Below are 19103 nucleotides of genomic sequence, written 5' to 3' on the forward strand. Positions count from 1 at the left end.
GCCCCACCTAGCCCAACTTGGGACCGGCACTCAGAGCTCCAGACCGTGTGCTCTGCCGCCCACCCGACACCTCCCCTTGGCAGCCTCGAACTTACCTCACCCTTCCCACCCCTACTGATGTTGGCTTAGCACCCCAGGGGCTCAGGCTGGAGACTCCAGGGGACCTTGCCTGGCACCGCACCACCACATCCCAGGCTCCACCTCTCTCAGCCCTACCCCCACCCTGTCCAGCTTCCACCTTCTCTGGGGGAAGCGCCAACCCAGCCCCTTCCCTGCCTCCCTTCTAAACCATCCTTAATCCAGTCCCCACCTGGCAACCAGAGGGGCCTTTACAAAAAGGAACCGGGTTGGTCCCTCTCCTGCTCTAAAGTCTTCTGTGGGTCCCTAGTGCCCTCAGGCAAAGCCAGGCTCCCTGTTTCCACCCTCTGTTCCCTCCACCACCCCTCCAGTCTTTATGATAGTGCGGGCCCCAGCAACTGCTCCAGCGTATCAGCGGTTGGCGATTCTTGTCATTATTCCTCCTCAGACCTTCCCAGCTCAGTTCAACCTCAGGGCCTTTGCACTGGCGGTTCCCCTCACCCGGACTTTCCCACAAATGGCTGCTCCGGGACCTGGAGTTACCGCTGAAATGTCAGCTCCTGGAGGGGCCTCCCCGACCCCAGCGGGTCGGCTCTCCCCTCGCCGCGGGTTTTCTGGTCCACATGGGCGCCTTGATACTTCTGAAAAGGCATTTTCTTGTTGACTGGCTGGGTGTCGGTCGCACCCTCTGGACCCGGAGCTGGGGAGGGGCTGGGGAATCGGATGAATGACTTGGGGTGGTGGGGTGGGGGGAGGAGGTGGCCTGTAGGCGCCGCCTTGGCCCGGAAGGACTCCAGCCAGGCGGCGGGACGGCGGGTGTGCGCGGATGGGGGCGCTGCAGCGGGCGGGCGGGGGGGCGCCAGGCAGCGGGCGCGCGCGGACGGGGGCGCTGCAGTAGCGGCGGCTGCCGGCAGGGGGCGGGCGCGCGCGGACGGGGGCGCTGCAGTAGCGGCGGCTGCCGGCAGGGGGCGCCGTGCGGACGGGCAGCGCAGGGCGGCGGGCGCGGAGCGGGCGGGGACGCGAGGAAGAGAAGCGCGGCGGCGGCGACGCGCGCGCCGAGCCCACCCCCCGCGCCGCCGCCCGGACAATAAACAGCCGCGCGCGGGGCGATGCCCGAGCCGGTGCCACCGCCCCCGCGCCGTGCATCCGCGGCCGCCCGGCGTTAGCCGCCAGCACCCCGCGCCCGCACCCCTGCGGTCCCCCCCCGCCCCCGCCAGCATCACGGACCCACCCGGATCTCGGCGGGGACATGGAGTGAGTAGGCGCGCTCGGGCCGGGCCGGGCCGGGGAGGGGCGACACTGCCGGGGGCTCGCGGTCTCCGCGGGAGAGGGAGGCGGCAAGGGCCCCCGAGACCCCCACGCAGCCGGGGAGCGGCTGGCGCTGGGCCGCGCCTGCCCGGGGGCCTCCGCCCACCCGACCCGGCGGCCGACGCACGAACGGGGCGCGGGAGGCAGAGGCTGGAGCCCGGCCCGGGACGCTGGGGAGGGGGAGGCCGAGTCTCCGCCTGCGCCCCGCCCGCAGGCCTGCCCCTGCCTGCGCCCCAGGGGCTGCCCGCGGCCCTCGGCCACCTGTGGGCTCCCGAGCGGACATCCTGGGAGATCGAACGACCCCTCCCCAAATGGAACCGCTCGGGCCTGGAGCTGCTCCCCTCCCCCGCCCCAGCCGGCGCTGGCTGCTCCCTGCGCCCTAGACGCGAGCTCTGGCAAGCGCTGGCCGGTCCTTCCTCTGCCCTCCCCGAGGCTGCCGTGGGGACCTGAGCCCCTCCTAAGGCCGCGGTTCAGCCGCCGGATGTTGTCCCGAGTTATTGCTGGTGGTGGTGGGTGGTGGGGGGTACTCCAGGCTTCCCAGGTCTGTGGGGTGCGACGGAAGACCAGGCGTTTTCTAGCGGGGGAACTTGAGTCTGAACCCCTCCGGGGGAAAGGAGCCCCTAGATGGGCCCCAAATGGTGTAGCAAAAGAGCCGCTGGCCTTCCCCATCCCCAGTGGGCGGCCTTGGTCTGTGTGGGGCTGGGCGCGGAGTTGCGTCCAGGCCCAGGGTTCCTGCATACAGTAGGTGCCCAGTGGGTGTGCATGGCCATGTCAGGCACAGGTCCTCTTCTCCTGGCCGTGGTGGGGGAGTGCCCCACGCCCCTCACTCCCACAGGTTGGTGCTGGGAGGTGGTCGAGTGCGTGTGCTTTGGGCAGAGAGTCAGGAGGCAGAAACGCCCACATCTGGGGTCCAGGCCTCCTGCCTGCCCAGCTTGTGCTGGGGCAAGCGGCTGCCCACTCAGGGTCTAGGTCCCCACCCCAGCCTGAGGTCCGGACATGAAGGTCCAGCCAGGCCAGCCCTGCTGGCTGACCACCCCCTACCCATCCCACTGGGTGTGTTTTCCAAGCCGGCAGCTTCCCTCCAGGGATTCACCCGTGACCTGCCACACCCTCGGCGGGTGGGAGCCACCCCACTCCTGAGCAAGGCGACACCCATGACCTCTGCTTTTGAAAATCCAGACAAAGGCCTGCTGGCCCCCCCCCCGCCCCCGCCCCCCAGCCCCGGGAGCCCCGCCAGGGGCTCAGGGGAGCCAGGGCCCAGACTTGCCCGCTTCACTATCCCTGGCTTGTTTGTCTGCTCCCAGGCCCAAGGGGAGCCGCTGGGCCTCCCAACAGCGACAGCCCAGCCAGGCCTATGTGAGGGTGTGGCCGAGGGAAGGGGGCTGCCTGGGTGGGGGCCAAGAGGGAAGGGGGAAACTCCAGCCCAAAGCAGACGAGTGAGGGGACATTCCACTTGGTCCACACTTTTTCCTGCCCCCCTACCTTTCTTTGCCACTAGGGTTACTGAGGTGCAAAGAGGAGCAGCCACTGCCTGAGGGTCCCACAGTGCAAGGAAGGCTCTGCCCCCATGGACTCAGGGTTATTATAGGGTTAGGTTTATAGGTCAGGTATGTTGACAGTGCACCCCCATGGGTCACTTGATAGGTTTTCTGGGTGCTAACCCACTGGAATAGCCATGGAGAAGGTCTCTGCCAGTTCTGGGAGCTGAAGAGGGGCCGGAAAAGGCTCCATCTGGGGCTGTCCCGTCTTTAACGCCTGCCACTTGCTGGCTCGCTGCCCTTTTCCGTGAGGATAGAATAGGCTTCAGGCTCAGAGGAACAGTTGCTAGAACATAGCCGATCACCTCGATGTGTTTCCATGGATTCATTTTTGCCCAAAATCACAGGAGGCGGTTGTGGTTTTTGGTGGTGCTGGAAAGTTCCTTTTAAAAATGAATTTAAGAAACAAGAGGATTTAACGAAAACTAGAGAGTGACTAGTCACTGAGGTGGTGGGGAAATGGCTGATGCTGTGAAGAAGTGACGAGGACAGGAGGGTGATGGAGATGTTCCCGGGGGCTCAGGAGCTGGGCTCGAATCTCTGCTCTGGGGAGGATTTGCTGTGTGACCCCGGTGAGACATTGCTTGAAGGGAACATTCTCGGGTGCCAGGCCCCTGTCCTGGGGAGGACAAGTGTCCAGCCCTGAGGAGGGAGGAGCAGGGTGTTAGTTGGACTTCTCACCATCTGGATAGTCAAGGCTGCCTGAGAGTCTTCCTCTGTCCTCCTGCCTGGAAATGTTCAAGTAGAAAGTCTCAGTTGGGTGCTAACTGGGTCCTTAACTCCTCTTTCACACTTGTTAATCTCTTATTTTAATGAGAGGCTGAGCAAGCCCCGGTTAAGAGGCAACAGTAAAAAAATTGCTAATTGAACTTAATAAAAAAAAAAAAATGAACTTAATAACAAGCTTTTATTTCTATTCTATCTATTTTTTTAAATGGTTTTATTTTTTTACTCCAATGTTTATGGCAGTGGACAGCTGGTTTTTCCAGTCTTGATACCAATGTAATGACTCCTTTTAAAACAAGGCGATTTGATTTAAATGGTGAGTAGATGCGAAGGAAAGGAACATAAAGATAATAACATACATTTGAGAAATGCAGACATTATTTCTTAACAATCATTTAGTGGGTACTTGCTGTACAACAGGCCCTGTTCTGGGTGCTGTATCAGTGTGAACTCCTTTAATACATCAGCCCTATTAAAAAAAAATTTTTTTATGAGGTAGGGAAATGGAGGCACAGAGAGGTGAAGTGGTGTGCCTGAGGCCACACAGCTGGAAAGGAGTGGAGCTGGAATTTGCTCCTGTACCAGCCAGGCTCTCGCCCTCTCAGCTCCCAAGTGGAGCCATGTGGGTGGGCGGGGCTGGGTGGGGGATCTCATACCTTCCTGTGTCCAAGGGCAGGGGTCTGAGGGGCTCCTGGCTACCCTGCCATTGCTTTACAGCCTGACTTGTCAACTGAGCACATGGAAGATGGCCTTGGCAGGTCCCTGGGGGGCACCAACCACTGCTCCCTCCCTCACCCCAGGTCACCAGTGACGTGATTTGGGGCTGGGGGATAGAGAGAGGGGTCTTGACTCCCATGAGACTTTGGGTGCCTCACTGTCCTTCTGTGTACCTCAGTTTTATCATCTGGAGAGTGGGAACATGACCCCAGCTCCCTCACAGGCAAGGCAAGGCCAGGAGAGGGGTGGGCTTTATGGACTGTGGTCCCTGTAAGTACCACCCAGTTGAGCTGTTCTTGCCCCAGCTCCATGGTGAAGTCCACCCTTAAGGATCTCATATTTTGAAGCTGAGAAATGGGTTGATGTTCTTAAAAACATCACATCCAGTTTTTCTGAGTCAGGGCTGTTTCCTGCCATCCTAAGAAATATGGATCCTTCTTTGCCCAGGAACTGTTAGCAAACACTCCCTGTTGACCGCCCCAGTTCTCTGCAGGAATGTGGGCCGGGGGAGCCCATGAGGGGTCTTCCTAGTGGGGTAAGGAAGGTTTCCTGGTACATTGCATCATGGACCTTTTCTGCGAAGGCTACTTCAGGGTTTTCCTGGTAGGCAGAAGGGCATACCTGGTAGACAGGCAGGTGCAAAGGCTCCGGGGCAGATGGCATTGGGGAAAGGGCGAACTCTTGTGTTTGCGTTCTTAGGGCCAGATACTGTAGGGCCTTGAGGACCAGGCTGGGGAGCCAAGGGGAGCCCAGATAGTGTTTGAGCAGGGGAGGAGTAAAGGCTGACATGGGCTCCAGAAAATGGCTCTGGCCACTACGGGGTAAGACCAAGCAGGAGCTAACTGGGGCTCAGCCTGGACAGGGTCCATGGAGGCAGCTTGGAAGGAGATTCTGGAGCCGGAAGGGACTGGCCCTGCTGCCTGAGTGAGCTGCAGAACTTGTGGGTCAGAGCTGCCCACATGGATGGAGCAGAGAGAGACGTCCCTGTCCCTGAACTCCCTGGAAGATGCTGCAGAGGGGTCCCTGATTTATATAAATGGAATCAGACAACATGTGGCCTTTTGTGTCTGGCTTCTTTCATTGAGTTTTCAGGGTTCATCCATGTAGTAGCGTGTATCAGAGTTTCTTTCCTTTTTTATGGCTTAATAATATTCCACTGTATGGATGGACCGTGTTGTGTTTCACGGTCATCCATTGGTGGACCTTAGGCCATTTTACGTGCTTATTTTTACAGTTGTCTCTGAGATGGCTGGAACTTGCTCTCCATTTAATGTGGGGAGTCAGGTTCTGTTTTAGGTAAACGTTAAGTTGTGAGAGAGTTTTTCTTTTTAGAGGAAGTGATCATAGGACAGGTGGTTCAAGGAGGTGGGTGAGGTTTGGGGAACTCTGGGGGCAGTAAGAGCCCAGGAGGGTTTAGAGTGGGGTAGGGGGCCCTCCTCTGGGACTGGAAAGACCTTAACTGACTTGGTAATCCAGCAAGCATTCACTGAGCACTCGCCATGTACCAGGTGATAGGGATATGGCAGGGATAAGACAGACACAACCACTGTCCTTGTGGGGAGACAAGAAACAAAACCAGTAAGACAATCAGAGTGTGGGATGAGGGCTGGGAGGGAGCTGGTATGCTGGATTGGGAGGCCTGGGGAAAGTCCTGAGGGTATGAGGTAGAAGATATCAGGGGATGAAGCCCCAGCAGGGGCACAGCCAGGGCACAGCCGGGGCACAGCCGGGGCACAGCCGGGGCACAGCCGGGGCACAGCCGGGGCACAGGCCCTGAGGCAGGACCAGCCTGGGATGTCAGAGCCCAGCACCTCCTGGCCAGTGTGGCTGGAGTGGAGGGAGCAGGTGAGAAGAGGGGGGAGCTGGTCTCTGCAGCTTTATCTGCCTGAGGCCCATGTCTGCCTGCAGTGCCCCCATTCCTGCCGCACTGCTTTTCCTGCTGCCAGGGCCCCGGGGCAGGGTCCAGCTTCTTCTCCTACCCCGCAGGTTAATAGGCAACAAGCTTGCTCCCCTGGGTCTGTGGCCTGCTCAGACCTCTGCCTCCTCCACACCAGAAGGCTCCCAAAGCCCTCTTTGTCTCTGTCCTTCCAGAATTCTGTGTCTGCTCACTTCACAGAAGACAGTGGTGGTCCTGTGGGCCCTGCCTGTGCAGCCGGAGAAATCCTTCCTGTTGGGGGAGGGGACACAGAAGGGCTTCCTGGAAGGGGTGGCTGTGCTGTAGCTGAGCCTGGAGGTGGAAGAGGGAAATGGGAAGGTGGGGGGCTGAGAGGGGTGAGGGCTTGAATGGTGGTCTGAGAGGCAGATGTTTATATCAAGGGTGACAAGGAGTGGGGGAGGGAGACTGGGGTGGGGTGAGGGAGGTGCTGGACTTTGGGGGACAAAGTGTCCAAGAGGGCCAGGGACTCCCCAGGGTCCCAGAGGGAGTTGGAAATGAGTCTGGTGTCATGGGGCTTCCCCCTCCCATCTCCCGCCAATGGGGAAAGGGCCCGCCTGGACTCCTGCCCTCACCTCTCACCACCCCTCTGGCCCCTCTTCTCTGCCAAGGCCACCGTCAGCTGTTTCCTTTCAATTTGCGCAGGAATATTCCCAGTGCTGGGTTCCGTGCCTGCCCGGGGCCAGGACCCCTCATCCTGGCCAGAACTGCCCGGGTGTGGACTCTGGAAGGACAAGTGTGACCCCCCTTCCCCCTCCCTGCCCTCCCTGCCCTCCCCAGCCCAGCTTGTCCTGCCCGCTGGGTGACCTTGGGCTGGTTGCGTAACCTCTCTGGGCCTTTAAAAAATAACACCCCCCTCCCTCCCCGCCCAACTAAGGCCTCTGCGGGGCTCTTGTTGGGCTTGGGCCTCATCAGCTGGAGCCGGGATTATCTCAGGCGCACTCGCAGCCGACGCCCTCACCCAGTCCTGAGCCACCCACATCGAGACTCAAGCCCAGATATTCCTCCGAGCTCGTAAAAATAATCCGGCAAGGACGCGTGCGCTGATGGTGGGCGAGCAGCTCCGGGCTGTTGCCCTTTGCACAGCGCAGCCCCAGAGGCTCGGAGACCCGAGTGACTTGCTTGGGCCACACAGCCAGTGGGGTGGCCGCCGTCCCGTTCTGAGCCCCCTCCGTGGCCACGTAGCCAACATCCAGCTTCTCGACCCTCATGTAAAATCGTCTGTGATCTGAGCTCTGCTCCCCGCAGCGAACTCAGAAGCCTGAAAGAGGGTCTCAGTGATCCCACTGACGCCCTCCTCTACCCCCACCAGACCTCAGGGAGACCCCGCCTTCCCAAGCTCTGCATCCTGGGTTCAGATCCCTGCTTCGCCACTTAGCAGCCGTGCCTCAGTTTCCCCACTGATAATATGGTATACTAATCCCACGTGCCTCGCAGGACGGTCTGGATGATAGAAGTCAGGACGCGCTGTTTACAGACTTCTTGACTGTTTCCTCACCTGTAAAACGGAGCTGATAGCGGACCCGCCGCGGGTAGTGAGCGCTTGGGGTGATGCTCTTGTTTTAATAGAGTTTTATGGTTGTATTTTGTTTTATTTTTCAGATTTATTTACGATGCTGACAGTTACCTTCGCTTAGTCTTGGCTACCTCGCGCCAGGGGCGTGGCCAGACCCTTCCCGGATAGTAGCCCCTCCCAGGGCAGGCGCCCCCGGAAACCCAGATGCAGGGGCAGGGTAGACCACCCCCCTCCCGGCTCCACCCTCTGTAGGCGGCCCCGAGGCCCGGGGCGGGAAGCCCCTCAGGCCCCCAGCACCAGGCCGGGGGCGGGAAATGCTAGGCACCGGCCCCGCCCCCACACGCTGGGCCTCAGCGTTGCCATGGGGACGGCGCTGTTGCCAGGGCGACCGCCTCCCGCGGGCCCCGCCATCCATCACCATCAGTGGCGGCGGTGGCGGCGGTGGCGGCGGCGGCGCCCATGGTCGGGTGGCTCTGGCGCCCCCAGGACTGGGGAGGGGCACGTTGGGGGGGGCGCAGGCTGCACCCCTTGGTCTGTGACAGGTACACGAACCGGATGGATGGAAATTCGCTCCCTGGGTCTCAGTGGGAGCATGGGCCCCACGCCTCGCCTCCCGTCTGACCTTGCCCTGCCCTCGCGCTGCCCCACAGGGACAGGCCGCTGAGTGAGGACACTGTCTGCCTTGTTGTCTCTGGCCTGGTGAGCCGGTCACACAGCCGTCCCTGTGTCCCTGCGTCCAGCCTGAATGGCCACCTGACGCTAGGGTGGGGGACCCCTGCGCAGAGCGGCTGGCCCCACTGCCCAGCGTGGTCCTGCATACACGAATGTCCCCCCTGCTCTGTGGGCCCTTCCCAGCTCTGCCTAGTTCCCAGTGGGGTCCAGGGTCACTTCAGACCCCAGCAAAGGAAGGCCCGTGGTGTAGTGTAGGAGCTGGGTCGTTGTGAGTTCGAATCCCTGGTCTTTCACTTTCTAGCCATGTGACTTTGGGCCTCGGTGCCCAGCTATAGGAAGATTCTACCAGGCAGGGGGAACAGCAAGTGCAAAGGCCCTGAGGTAGGAGCAAGAGCTTGGTGCAGTTGAGGCACAAGGAGGGGCCCTGGTGGGTGGGACAGAGTGAACAAGGGCCAAGCAGAGAGGAAGAGGGTGGAGAAGTGGGTGGGGCTGCCCCTCCTGTGGGCCTCCTGGTTGTATTCATGGGATGATGGGAGCCACAGAGGCTTTAGAGCAGGGCAATGACAGGTTCCGACACTCCCTTTGAGGACTGCTTCTGGTTGTGGAGTGGAGAGGGGGCTTTGGGGGGGACAGGGAGGCAGCAGGGGTTGGTAGAGGCCTGGGCTGGGGCGGGAATGTAGGGCTGGAGGGAAGTAAGCAGACTTGGGGGACTCAGGAGTCTGATGGGACTTGGGGATGGGCCTGTGTGGGGAGCAACCTGCCTGTGCCACAGTCAGACAGGGCAGACCCAGAGTTCTGGCTGACCTGGCCCTTCAGGAAAAATCTCCAAATGAGGCTGCTGGATCAAGCCTTTCCTGAACTCCACAGAGCCAAACCCAGCCTCCTGGAGGAGGGAGAAAGAGGAGCTACAAAGGGTACAGCTGGTGCTGCTAGGCCCAAGGGAGGCACAGAGAGAGGCAAGTGCCATCCACCAGGAAGGGAGGAGCTAGGTGGGGTCACCTGGCTGGAGCGTGGGAGCCGGTTGACTTCACACACCTCAGCAGGGCCAGGAAACCTGAACCTGAGTGGGGCGGGTGGGCGGGGCACTGGTGGCACTGCACAGGGTAGGTCTCCACTCAACCAGGAGCTGCTGCCCGGGTGACAGCCGAGTGCTTGTGGTGGCCCCAGCAGCGTTGCTGTGTGTCCTCGAACCAATGTTTACCCTTCTCTGGACCTCTGATTCTCTGCAGAAGTGCAGAGGGGAAGGGAGAGAGGCCACATAACTAGGTGTCTGCTCCGACTTATTTGTGCAGATGGGGAAACTAAGGCTCAGAGAGGCGCAGAGGCTGTTTAGAGGCCGTGGGGTGGCTCGGGGGCTGTGAACCACAGGATAGTCTGTATATTCAGTCCCTGTGAAGATAAGGGGCTCGAGGCAGGAGGGAGAGGCTGGGGAGGTCTGGCACCTACTGCTGCCCACCCCCCCCCCGTGTCTTCCAGGCCCTGTTCCCATCAGACTGGGCCTCCCACCCATCAACACTGCCCAGAGTGGGCAACTGGCCCAGGGATTATTCGGGACAGAGAATCAGGAGGGCCCTGGGGGGCAGGACCAGGTCCCTGTGCCCCCCTACCCAAGTCTCATCTCCCTGCCTTGAATGGTCACAGCAGCCCTGGAGGCGTAAGGGGATTACTGTGCCCACTGTGGGGAAACTGAGGCCCAAACACAGCCTTGGTCCAGGCCTCATTGCTGTTCCTTACTAAGCACCTACTGTGTGCAGCTTCCCAGGGCGGTGGGAAGGGCAGGGTGAGGTTTCAAAAACCTCCCCTGGGTGCCTGCAGTTGGTAGAGGAGGCAGAAGATCAGGGAGGAGGTGGAGGTGGGCAGGGGTCTCCGCCATGGAAGATGGTGACCTGGACTGGGGGGCAGTAGGGGAGTGGAGACCACAGGGCTGGTTCTGGATCTGTTTTTGGACCAGTGAGGCGAGGGTCCTAGGGGAAGGACAGGGGAGCCACAGGGACGCCAAGGTTCTGTCCTCAGCAGGCCAATGAATGGCAGACTGCCTGGCAGAGGCGGCAGGTCTCAGGAGAGTGGCTTGGGGCTGGGAGGAGGCGTTCTCCAGGTGCCCCCCATGGACGGCCCTTAACGTCGATAGCATGAACGCATGCCTTCAAGTGCATCCTGAAGCACCGTTGTGGGTTGAGCACCTACTGCATACCATCCCCGAGCTAAGGCTAAAACACCCTGGATGGGCTCTCAGAAAATGCTGACTGGATAAGGGGGAGCCTGAGGCTGAATCCTGGCCTTGCTGATGCTTCTGTGTGTCCTGGGGAGTCTCTCTGGGCTCTGGGGCTCCTGGGAGACCCAGGCGGAACGCAGTATAAGAAGCACTGACGTCCCGAGACAGCATGGTCAACTTTGCAAGCCCAAAGGTTGAGAGATGGGTCTGGCGGGTCTTTTGTCCTCTGTTGGCCCCTCCCAGGGCTGGAGAATAAGCACTTGGTGGGTGGGAGGTTGAGGAGGGGGCTGTCCTGATACAGTCTCCCAGTCTGAGCAAGGTGATAGTCCTCTTCCTGGGATGCCTTCTCCAGCCTTCCATGCCTGGTGAACTCCTACACAGGCTTCATGGCCCAGCCTCAATGCCCACTTCTGTACATAGCCCTTCCAGGGCCTCCATTCGGAGCCTCACACTCTCCTGTCCCAGCTCCCCCAGGCCCTGCACTTCAGGGGTGGCAGCAGGGTTTGTGAGCGAATTAATGAAGTAATACAGCTGGAAAGAGGATGGTGCCGCCACTTTATAGAAGGGGAAACAGAGGCACCGAGAGGTACAATCACTTGCCTGTGGCCGCCCAACTGGGAAGAGGCAAGTCTGGCTGAAAGCAGGGGTGAGGATACCTCCCAGGCATCACCTTGACCTTGTTTCGACCCCTCCCCCCAGGGTCCTGGTGACAGAGACCAGCTCACAGCAGGAGCGGCTCCAGGCCATTGCGGTGAGTCTTCCCGCACCAAGGATGGAGTGGCCAGTGGGGAGGCTAGGGGAACCTGGGATCTCAGGGTCCCTACACCCAGTCTGAGATACCCAGGCCTGGCAATGGTGAGTTCCAATTATTTGTTTGGGAAAAGTGTTGAGTGTAGGGACCAGGCACACGCAGTTTTATATCTTGTTTCCATGAGATGAAAATAAAGGCAAAGATGCTGGTAGTCTGTAGAATGTGGACTCTTGACCACTCCCCCCTTGTGTAGGAAGGGAAATTGAGGCTAGCATGCAGAAGTGCCTCCGCTGGACCTCAGACCCTGGAAGCACCTCTTGGGGTCTGCAGACCCTCCCTCTTATGCCGAGGCTGGGGGGTACAGATAGGCCAAAGGGCCAAGTGGGTGCAGTTTGCAGAAAAGCAGGCTGTGTTATGGGCAAAGCCTGGGTAGGGGTGGGACCTGGGCCCCGGGGGTCCTGACTGCCCTCCCCACCCCCAGGAGAAGAGGAGGAGGCAGGCAGAGATTGAGGACAAGCGCCGGCAGCTGGAGGATGGCCGGCGGCAGCTCCAGCACTTGAAGGTGGGCAGGTGCCCCCCTCGGCAGATCCCCGCCTGGGCTGTGGAGGGGGTGGCAGTGCCCAGGGACCCCAGGCTCAGCTGGCTTCTGAGGGAGGGGGAAGGAAGAGGTGACCCTGACCCCAATCCTGACCCTGAGTGCAACCCTGACCGTGACTTTTACCCCAACCCTGTTTCTGACTCACCCCACCCTGAACTCCAACCCTGACCTTGAGCCTGCCCTGACCCAAACTCTCACCCTGACCCTGGCTCCAACTCCAATTCCAACCCTGATCATAACCTTGATCCTGAGCCTGTCCCTGGGCCCACCCCTGACCCCGGCCCAACACCTGCCACCCCCAGTCCAAGGCACTTCGGGAACGCTGGCTGCTGGAGGGTACACCATCCTCGGCCTCGGAGGGGGATGAGGACATGCGGAGACAGATGGAGGAGGACGAGCAGAAGGCGAGGCTTCTGGAGGAATCCGTCTCCAGGTGGGGGCAGGCATGAGCCAGCACCCAGGAGTGGGGCCTTGGAACGCGGCCCTTGGGGTCCGAGGCCTGGGGTGGGGTCTGGCAGCTGGGAAGGCCACCTTGCTCCTGGAACAGGAGGGAAGTGCCTCGCCCATTCACATGCTTTCCTGGGGCGGAACAGAGACGTACATGGCAGAGCTTCCATGGCAGCACCACAGGCATGGTGGATGGGAGCCAGAGCGTCTAACCTAGGCTCGGGGTGGGCTGCCCTGCGTGACCACTGGGCCCAAGGACCCCCCCTTCCTCTCCAGACAGTCCAGTGGAGCAGGTGTGTCAGGGCTGTGGAGTGGGCAGGTCCCAGTCCTGGAATATGGGAGTTACCAGCATTGTCATCCCTGGGGGCTTCCTGGCGCCAGCCCAGCTGGCAGGCTCATCCAGACTCAGTTCTAATGGAGTCCACAGAGGCGGAGGCAGCTGGGCCTGCAGGAAGCCCTGGGGAGGGGCCTGGAGGGGCTGGGACAAAAGGCCCCAGGCTTTCAGGCAGGTAGGAGCCCCAGGCTCAGCTATGGGTGGTGGGGTCAGGGCAGAGGGAAGTGACAACTGAGACTCCCCTTTGGGCTCTGGAATGGAAGGGGTGGGGAGGTGGGAGGGCCTGTCCGGGCCCAGGTTACACTGGGCCCCAGTGCACAGATGGAGGACACTGAGGCAGGGGTGCTCCAGCAGAATCCCCCCGCCCCAGCCCAGCCTTGGATGTCCTGGGTTTGGAAGAAAGTAGTGTGCAGGCTCAGCTGTGATCTCCCTTCAAGCTGGGGACAGACACAGTTGAGTCTGCAACCTTCTCTTAACGCATGGCCAGGGGACGTGGAGGAGAAGGGGTGTTTAAAGATAAGGATAGGGCGCTTTCTTGGGCTTTGGGGTGAGCTGAATATTGCCACCTCCCTGGCCTCAGATTCCCTACCTCTGAGCCAGGGAGGTGGGAATCCCTTTGGACATCTTAATTCTAGCAAACATTAAGCACCAAGTGTGTGATGGGGCCAGTGCTCGGACCCCTGGCCCTGGGGAGGAGGCTGGCCTGCAGACAGATAGACAGTCAGACGCTGATCAGAGAGATGTATGTGGGGAGGTGGTAAGTCAGTGGGAATTACTGGCCATTGGGGATCACCGTTCCTGGGACACCTCCTAAGGGAAGCCCTCCTGGCTGACTACAACCTTGAGCTGTTTTGTGAAGGGACAGGCGTCCCTCTCTGTGTCCGGCCTGCCAACCTGGGCTTACTTTGTTAAAGGGTTGCAGACTCAACCCTCCATCTGTCTATCTGCCTTGAAGAAGAATGTCTCCGGCAGGTACTGAGCTACCTTTAACACCATCACCCCTGGCCAAAGCCTGGGGCATGTGACAGTTCACTCTGGGATAGAATATCCCAGTGTTGTTTTTGCTGGATTTGTATCATTATCTTCTAATACTTGGAAAGTGACACGCTTTTTCCAGTTTCCCTGGAGAGATAAAATTTCCTGTAGAAATAAATGGATTTCACTGGGAACAAGGAGAGTCATTTTGAAGCAAACTGTGATGTAAACTGTGGCACAACGGAGTGAACCCTGGCTTTGAATCCTGGCTCTGCTATGTGCTGGCTGTGTGAATCTGCCACTCTGTGCCTCAGTTTCTCCAGTTGTAAAAGGGTGTGATGAGAATACATTGTAGAGTTGTTAGGAAAAATGAAATTCAAGGAGTCGTTACATGGAAACCGCCCAGGATGGCACCAGGCACACAGCAAGTGCTCAGTAGATGTTGTTACCCCCACATGTCCCCTCCCCAGGCTGGAGAAGGAGGTCGAGGAGCTGGAGAACGGAGATGCAGTCCCAGTCACCAAGGAGAACGCGGCGGCCCCCAGCCCAGCCCAGGCCCCGGCCCTGAGCCCAGCCAAGGAGGAGCACAAGGTGCTGAACTCACAGCAGGTGAGAGGTGGCTGGGAGAGGGGTGCTAAGAGCAGTGGGGAGCCATAGCAGGCTTTGGAGCAGGCCAGGGACATTCTCTAGGTGCTACGTGGTGGCAGGCATGCAGGCTGGGAGGCCAGGGCAGTGGGGTCTGTCCGGCCAGGGACGGCACCTGTGAGGTGGCGATCGGGGAGGCAGCCCTACCAGTGAGGGACAGCCAGGAGGGAGAGGAGAAATCGGAGAGGATCCCTAAGATTCTGGTATGAATTCTGAGAGAATGGGAGGGTGGAGACAGGTACTCTCTGGGCTATTCCCCCCTAGAGCCCCTCCTGTGCCCCCCGAAGATGGGGACCCTGGTCAGCGGGAGGAAAGTGGGACTCCGGTCCCCCTGACCTCTGTCTTTCTTTCTTTCAGACCCCGGTGGGCACCCCCAAAGGTAAGGCTAATGGAAGGGACGGTGGTGGTGCTGCAGGCAGGCCTACGCGCCCTCTGGTGGTCAGAGAGGGGATGGCAGGGCGCGTTGTTACCTGCCGTCAAGGAGCGTTTTCAAGCTCACAGCGACCCCGTGCACAACAGAACAAAGCCCTGCCCTGTCCTGGGCCAGCCTCATGACTGGTACGCTGGAGTCATCGTTGCGGCCACTGTGTCCATCCACCTCCTTGAGGGTCTTCCTCTTTTTCACCGACCCTTTACTTTACCAAGCATGATGTCCTTCTCCAGGGACTAAAAAGCATGTCCAAAATATGTGAAATGAAGTCTTGCTGTCCTTGCCTCTAAGGAGAATTCTGGCTGTATTTCTTCCAAGACAGATTTGTTTGTTCTTTTGGCAGTCCACGGTATAGTCAATATTCTTTGTCAACACCACAATTCAAAGGCGTCAATTCTTCCGTCTGTCTTCCTTATTCATTGTCCAGCTTTCACGTGCATGTGATGCGATTGAAAATACCATGGCTTGGGTCAGGTGCACCTTAGTCTTCAAGGTGACATCTTTGCTCTTCAACACTTTAAAGAGGTCCTTTGCAGCGGACTTGCCCAATGCAATGTGTCTTTTGATTTCTTGACTGCTGCTTCCATGGCTGTTGATTGTGGATCCAAGTAAAATGAAATCCTTGACAACTTCAATCTTTTCACCATTTATCATGATGTTGCTTATTGGTCCAGTTGTGAAGATTTTTGTTTTCTTTACGTTTAAGTGTAATCCATACTGAAGGCTGTATGTAGTCTTTGATCTTCATCAGTAAGTGCTTCAAGTCCTCTTCACTTTCAGCAAGCAAGGTTGTGTCATCTGCATAACACAGGTTGTTAATGAGTCTTCCTCCAATCCTGATGCCCCGTTCTTCTTCATATGGTCCAGCTTCTCGGATTATTTGCTCAGCATACAGATTGAATAGGTATGGTAAAAGGATACAACCCTGACATACACTTTTCCTGACTTCAAACCATGCAGTATCCTCTTGTTCTGTTTGAACGACTGCCTCTCGGTCTGTATACAAGTTCCACGTGAGCACAATGAAGTGTTCTGGAATTCTCATCCTTCTCAATGTTATCCATAGTTTGTTATGATCCACACAGTCCAATACCTTTGCATAGTCAATAAAACACAGGTAAACATCCTTCTGGTATTCTCTGCTTTCAGCCAGGATCCATCTGACATCAGCAATGATATCCCTGGTTCCACATCCTCTCCTGAATCCGGCTTGAATTTCTGGCAGTTCTCTATGTACTGTGAAACCATTTTTGAATTATATCCAGCAAAATTTTACTTGCATGTGCTGTTAATGATATCGTTCAATAATTTCCACCTTCTGTTGGATCACTTTTCTTTGGAATGGGCACAAATATGAATCTCTTCCAGTCTGTTGGGCGGGTAGCTGTCTTTCAGATTTCTGGGCATAGACAAGTGAGCACGTTCAGCACTGCGTCTGTTTGTTGAAACGTCTCGGTTGGTGTTCCACCAATTCCTGGAGCCTCGTTTTTCACCAATGCCTTCAGAGCAGCTTGGACTTATTTCTTTAGTACCGTTGGTTCTTGATCATATGCTACCTCTTGAAATGATTGGATATTGACCAATTCTTTTTGGTACAATGACTCTGTGTATTCCTTCCATCTTCTCTTGATGCTTCCTACACTGTTCAATATTTGGCCTATAGCATCCTTCAATATAGCAATTTGGGGCTTGATTTTTTTCTTCATTATTTCAGCTTGAGAAATGCCAAGCGTGTTCTTCCATTTTGATTTTCTAACTCTAGGTCTTTGCACATTTAATTGTAATATTTCTCTTTGTCTTCTCAAGCTGCCCTTTGAAATCTTCTGTTCAGCTCTCTTTTACTTCAACATTTCTTCTGTTCACTTTTGCTATTCTATGTTCAAGAACAAGTTACGGAGTTTCTCCTGACATCCATTTTGGTCTTTTCTTTCTTTCCTGTGTTTTTAATGACCTTTTGCTTTCTTCATGTATGATGTCCTTGATGTCATCCAATAACTTTTCTGGTCTTTGGTCATTAATGTTCAATGTGTCAAATCTGTTCTTGAGATGGTCTCTAAATTCAGGTGGGGTATATTCAAGGTTGTACTTTGACTCTCTTGACTTGTTTTAATTTCCTTCGGCTTCATCTTGAACTTGCATATGAGCCATTGACAGTCTGTCCTGCAGTCGGCCCCTGGCTTTGCTCTGACTCATGATACTGAGCGTCTCCATCCTGTCTTTCCACAGATGTAGTTGATTTGATTCCTGTGTGTTCTATCCACTGAGGTCCACGTGTATAGTCACCATTTATGTTGTTGAAAGAAGGTGTTTCCAATGAATAGGTTGTTGGTCCTGAAAAATTCTATCACGTGATCTACAGCTCATTTCTGTCGCCAAGGGCATGTTTTCCAAATACCAATCCTTCTTCTTTGTTTCCAGCTTCCGCTTTCCAATCACCAGTAACTATCAATGCATCTAGATTGCATGTTTGATCCATTTCAGACTGCAGAAGTTGGAAAACGTCTTAAATTTGGCATTAGTGGTTGGTGGGTAAATTTGAATAATGGTCATATTAAGTGATCTTCTTTGTACCCATTGCAGTCTGGTCAATTCCACGGATATAGACCCTGTAGGACAGAGTAGAACTGCCCCATAGGGTTTCCAGGGAGCAGCTGGTGGATTCAACTGCCGACCTGTTGGTTAACAGCCGACCTCTTAACCACTGTGCCACCAGGGCTCCGTCTTCCTTGTAGGCGTATGGATATTATCCTATCACAGACAGCATTGCACTTCAGGATGGATCTTGAAATGTTCTTTTTGTCGATGAATGAGACACCACTCCTGTGCAATCTGTCATACCCAGCACAGTGGGCCATATGGTTGTTTGATTCAAAATGGCCAGTACCATCCCATTTTAGCTCACTAATAGCTCACAAATGGAGACTAGTTAGTGTTGCTAGTAAGTGACCACAGCAGTATTACTTACTCCATTACGGTTACTGTTACCCCTGAGCCCTGACTTTGAGCCCAGCTCCTGGTTGACTGCTTTTCATCAAGATTCCACTTGATTTTCACAACACCCCTGGGATGGAGGGCCTGCCACACCTTGGCCTTACAGATGAAGAAACTGAGGCTGGATAGAGACGTGTCCTGCCTCCTGACCCTCTATGAGGTCTTCAGCAAGAGGGTTGTCGAGATGGAGCCTCAGTTTCCACATCTGTAAAGTGGGCAGAGAACGGCCTACAATGCAGAGAGATGTTGTCTGTGGGAGCAAGAAATGAGGGACTTTGACTCTGTGGGGAGGGGCTCCTGCCAGGAAGTAGGCTGACTGTCCTGGGTTTCAGGGCGAGGGGCTCGTACACATAGATACTGGAGACTGTGATCAGGAAACAAAAAAGCCCAAAGTTTGAACTCTTGGCCCAATTTATACACCAAAACAAAATTTTATTACCTGTTGCTATCAGTCAGCTCAGACTCATAGTGACCCTACAGGACAGAGTAGAACTGCTTGTAGGTTTCCAAGGAGTACCTGGTGGATTTGAACTGCCAACATTTTGGTTAGCAGCCTTAACACTTAACTGCTGCTCCACCAGGGCCCCCACTATTTATTACAGGCAGATACATATAGATGTTTGCAAATACGTCACCTAATATATTTAAATATACATTTTTAGGTATAAATACAGAACCCTTTATTAAACATATCATGAAGCTATTAAATGAATTCAATTTATTAGACACAAATTATATTTCAAAAATAGATCTTCAGCACTGTTTCTATATTTAAATGTACAATTTGCATTTCAAGCAAGGACGACCCCATCAGCTGGGTGGGGGTGGGGTCGGGAGGGTCTTTTGTCTCTTTCCCCTGAGCTGATTTCTTATAATGAGAGTGACTCCTTGTGTTATCTGCAGAATTAAACATTAATGACGAGAGAAGGAAACCCACGTGGCCCTCTCAGGGGTTTTGTGAAAACCATTTGGGTGGAGGGATGAGAAGTGGGCTGTGGGGCTGAGTGTGGGGTTTGTTTTTGTGTGCAGGGTGTCAAGTGTCTGAGGGGCCTGAATGTGTGCATGGGGGGGTCTGGGTGTGTATGGGGGGGTCTGTGTGCCTGTGAGGAGAGACCTCGATACAGGCATACCTGTGTTGATGGCTTACGTGCCTTATGGGTTCTGGGTGTTCACGAGGGTCTGTGTCTGTCAGTAGGGGGATCCGAATGCATGGGGGAGGAGATCTGTGTGTC

General features: G+C 56.4%; 1 protein-coding gene across 3 annotated transcripts in view; it reads left to right on the top strand.

The window, feature by feature from the left end:
* Positions 1 to 1071: 1071 nt before the first annotated feature.
* Positions 1072 to 19103, top strand: part of PALM (paralemmin) — a 30046-nt gene continuing 12014 nt past the window's right edge. The window contains exons 1-6 of one of the 3 annotated variants that reach the window (XM_049876064.1): positions 1072 to 1332; positions 11400 to 11451; positions 11933 to 12013; positions 12352 to 12482; positions 14276 to 14414; positions 14808 to 14829. In XM_049876064.1, the coding sequence (XP_049732021.1) occupies positions 1328 to 1332; positions 11400 to 11451; positions 11933 to 12013; positions 12352 to 12482; positions 14276 to 14414; positions 14808 to 14829 (430 nt within the window). In that variant the 5' untranslated portion in view covers positions 1072 to 1327. Of the gene's footprint in view, positions 1333 to 10383; positions 11287 to 11399; positions 11452 to 11932; positions 12014 to 12351; positions 12483 to 14275; positions 14415 to 14807; positions 14830 to 19103 lie in introns of those variants that run through there. The other 2 variants (XM_049876065.1, XM_049876063.1) reach the window with 2 other exon arrangements.

Source organism: Elephas maximus, chromosome 3, assembly GCF_024166365.1.
Source record: "Elephas maximus indicus isolate mEleMax1 chromosome 3, mEleMax1 primary haplotype, whole genome shotgun sequence".
In the NCBI taxonomy this organism is placed as follows: Eukaryota; Metazoa; Chordata; class Mammalia; order Proboscidea; family Elephantidae; genus Elephas; species Elephas maximus.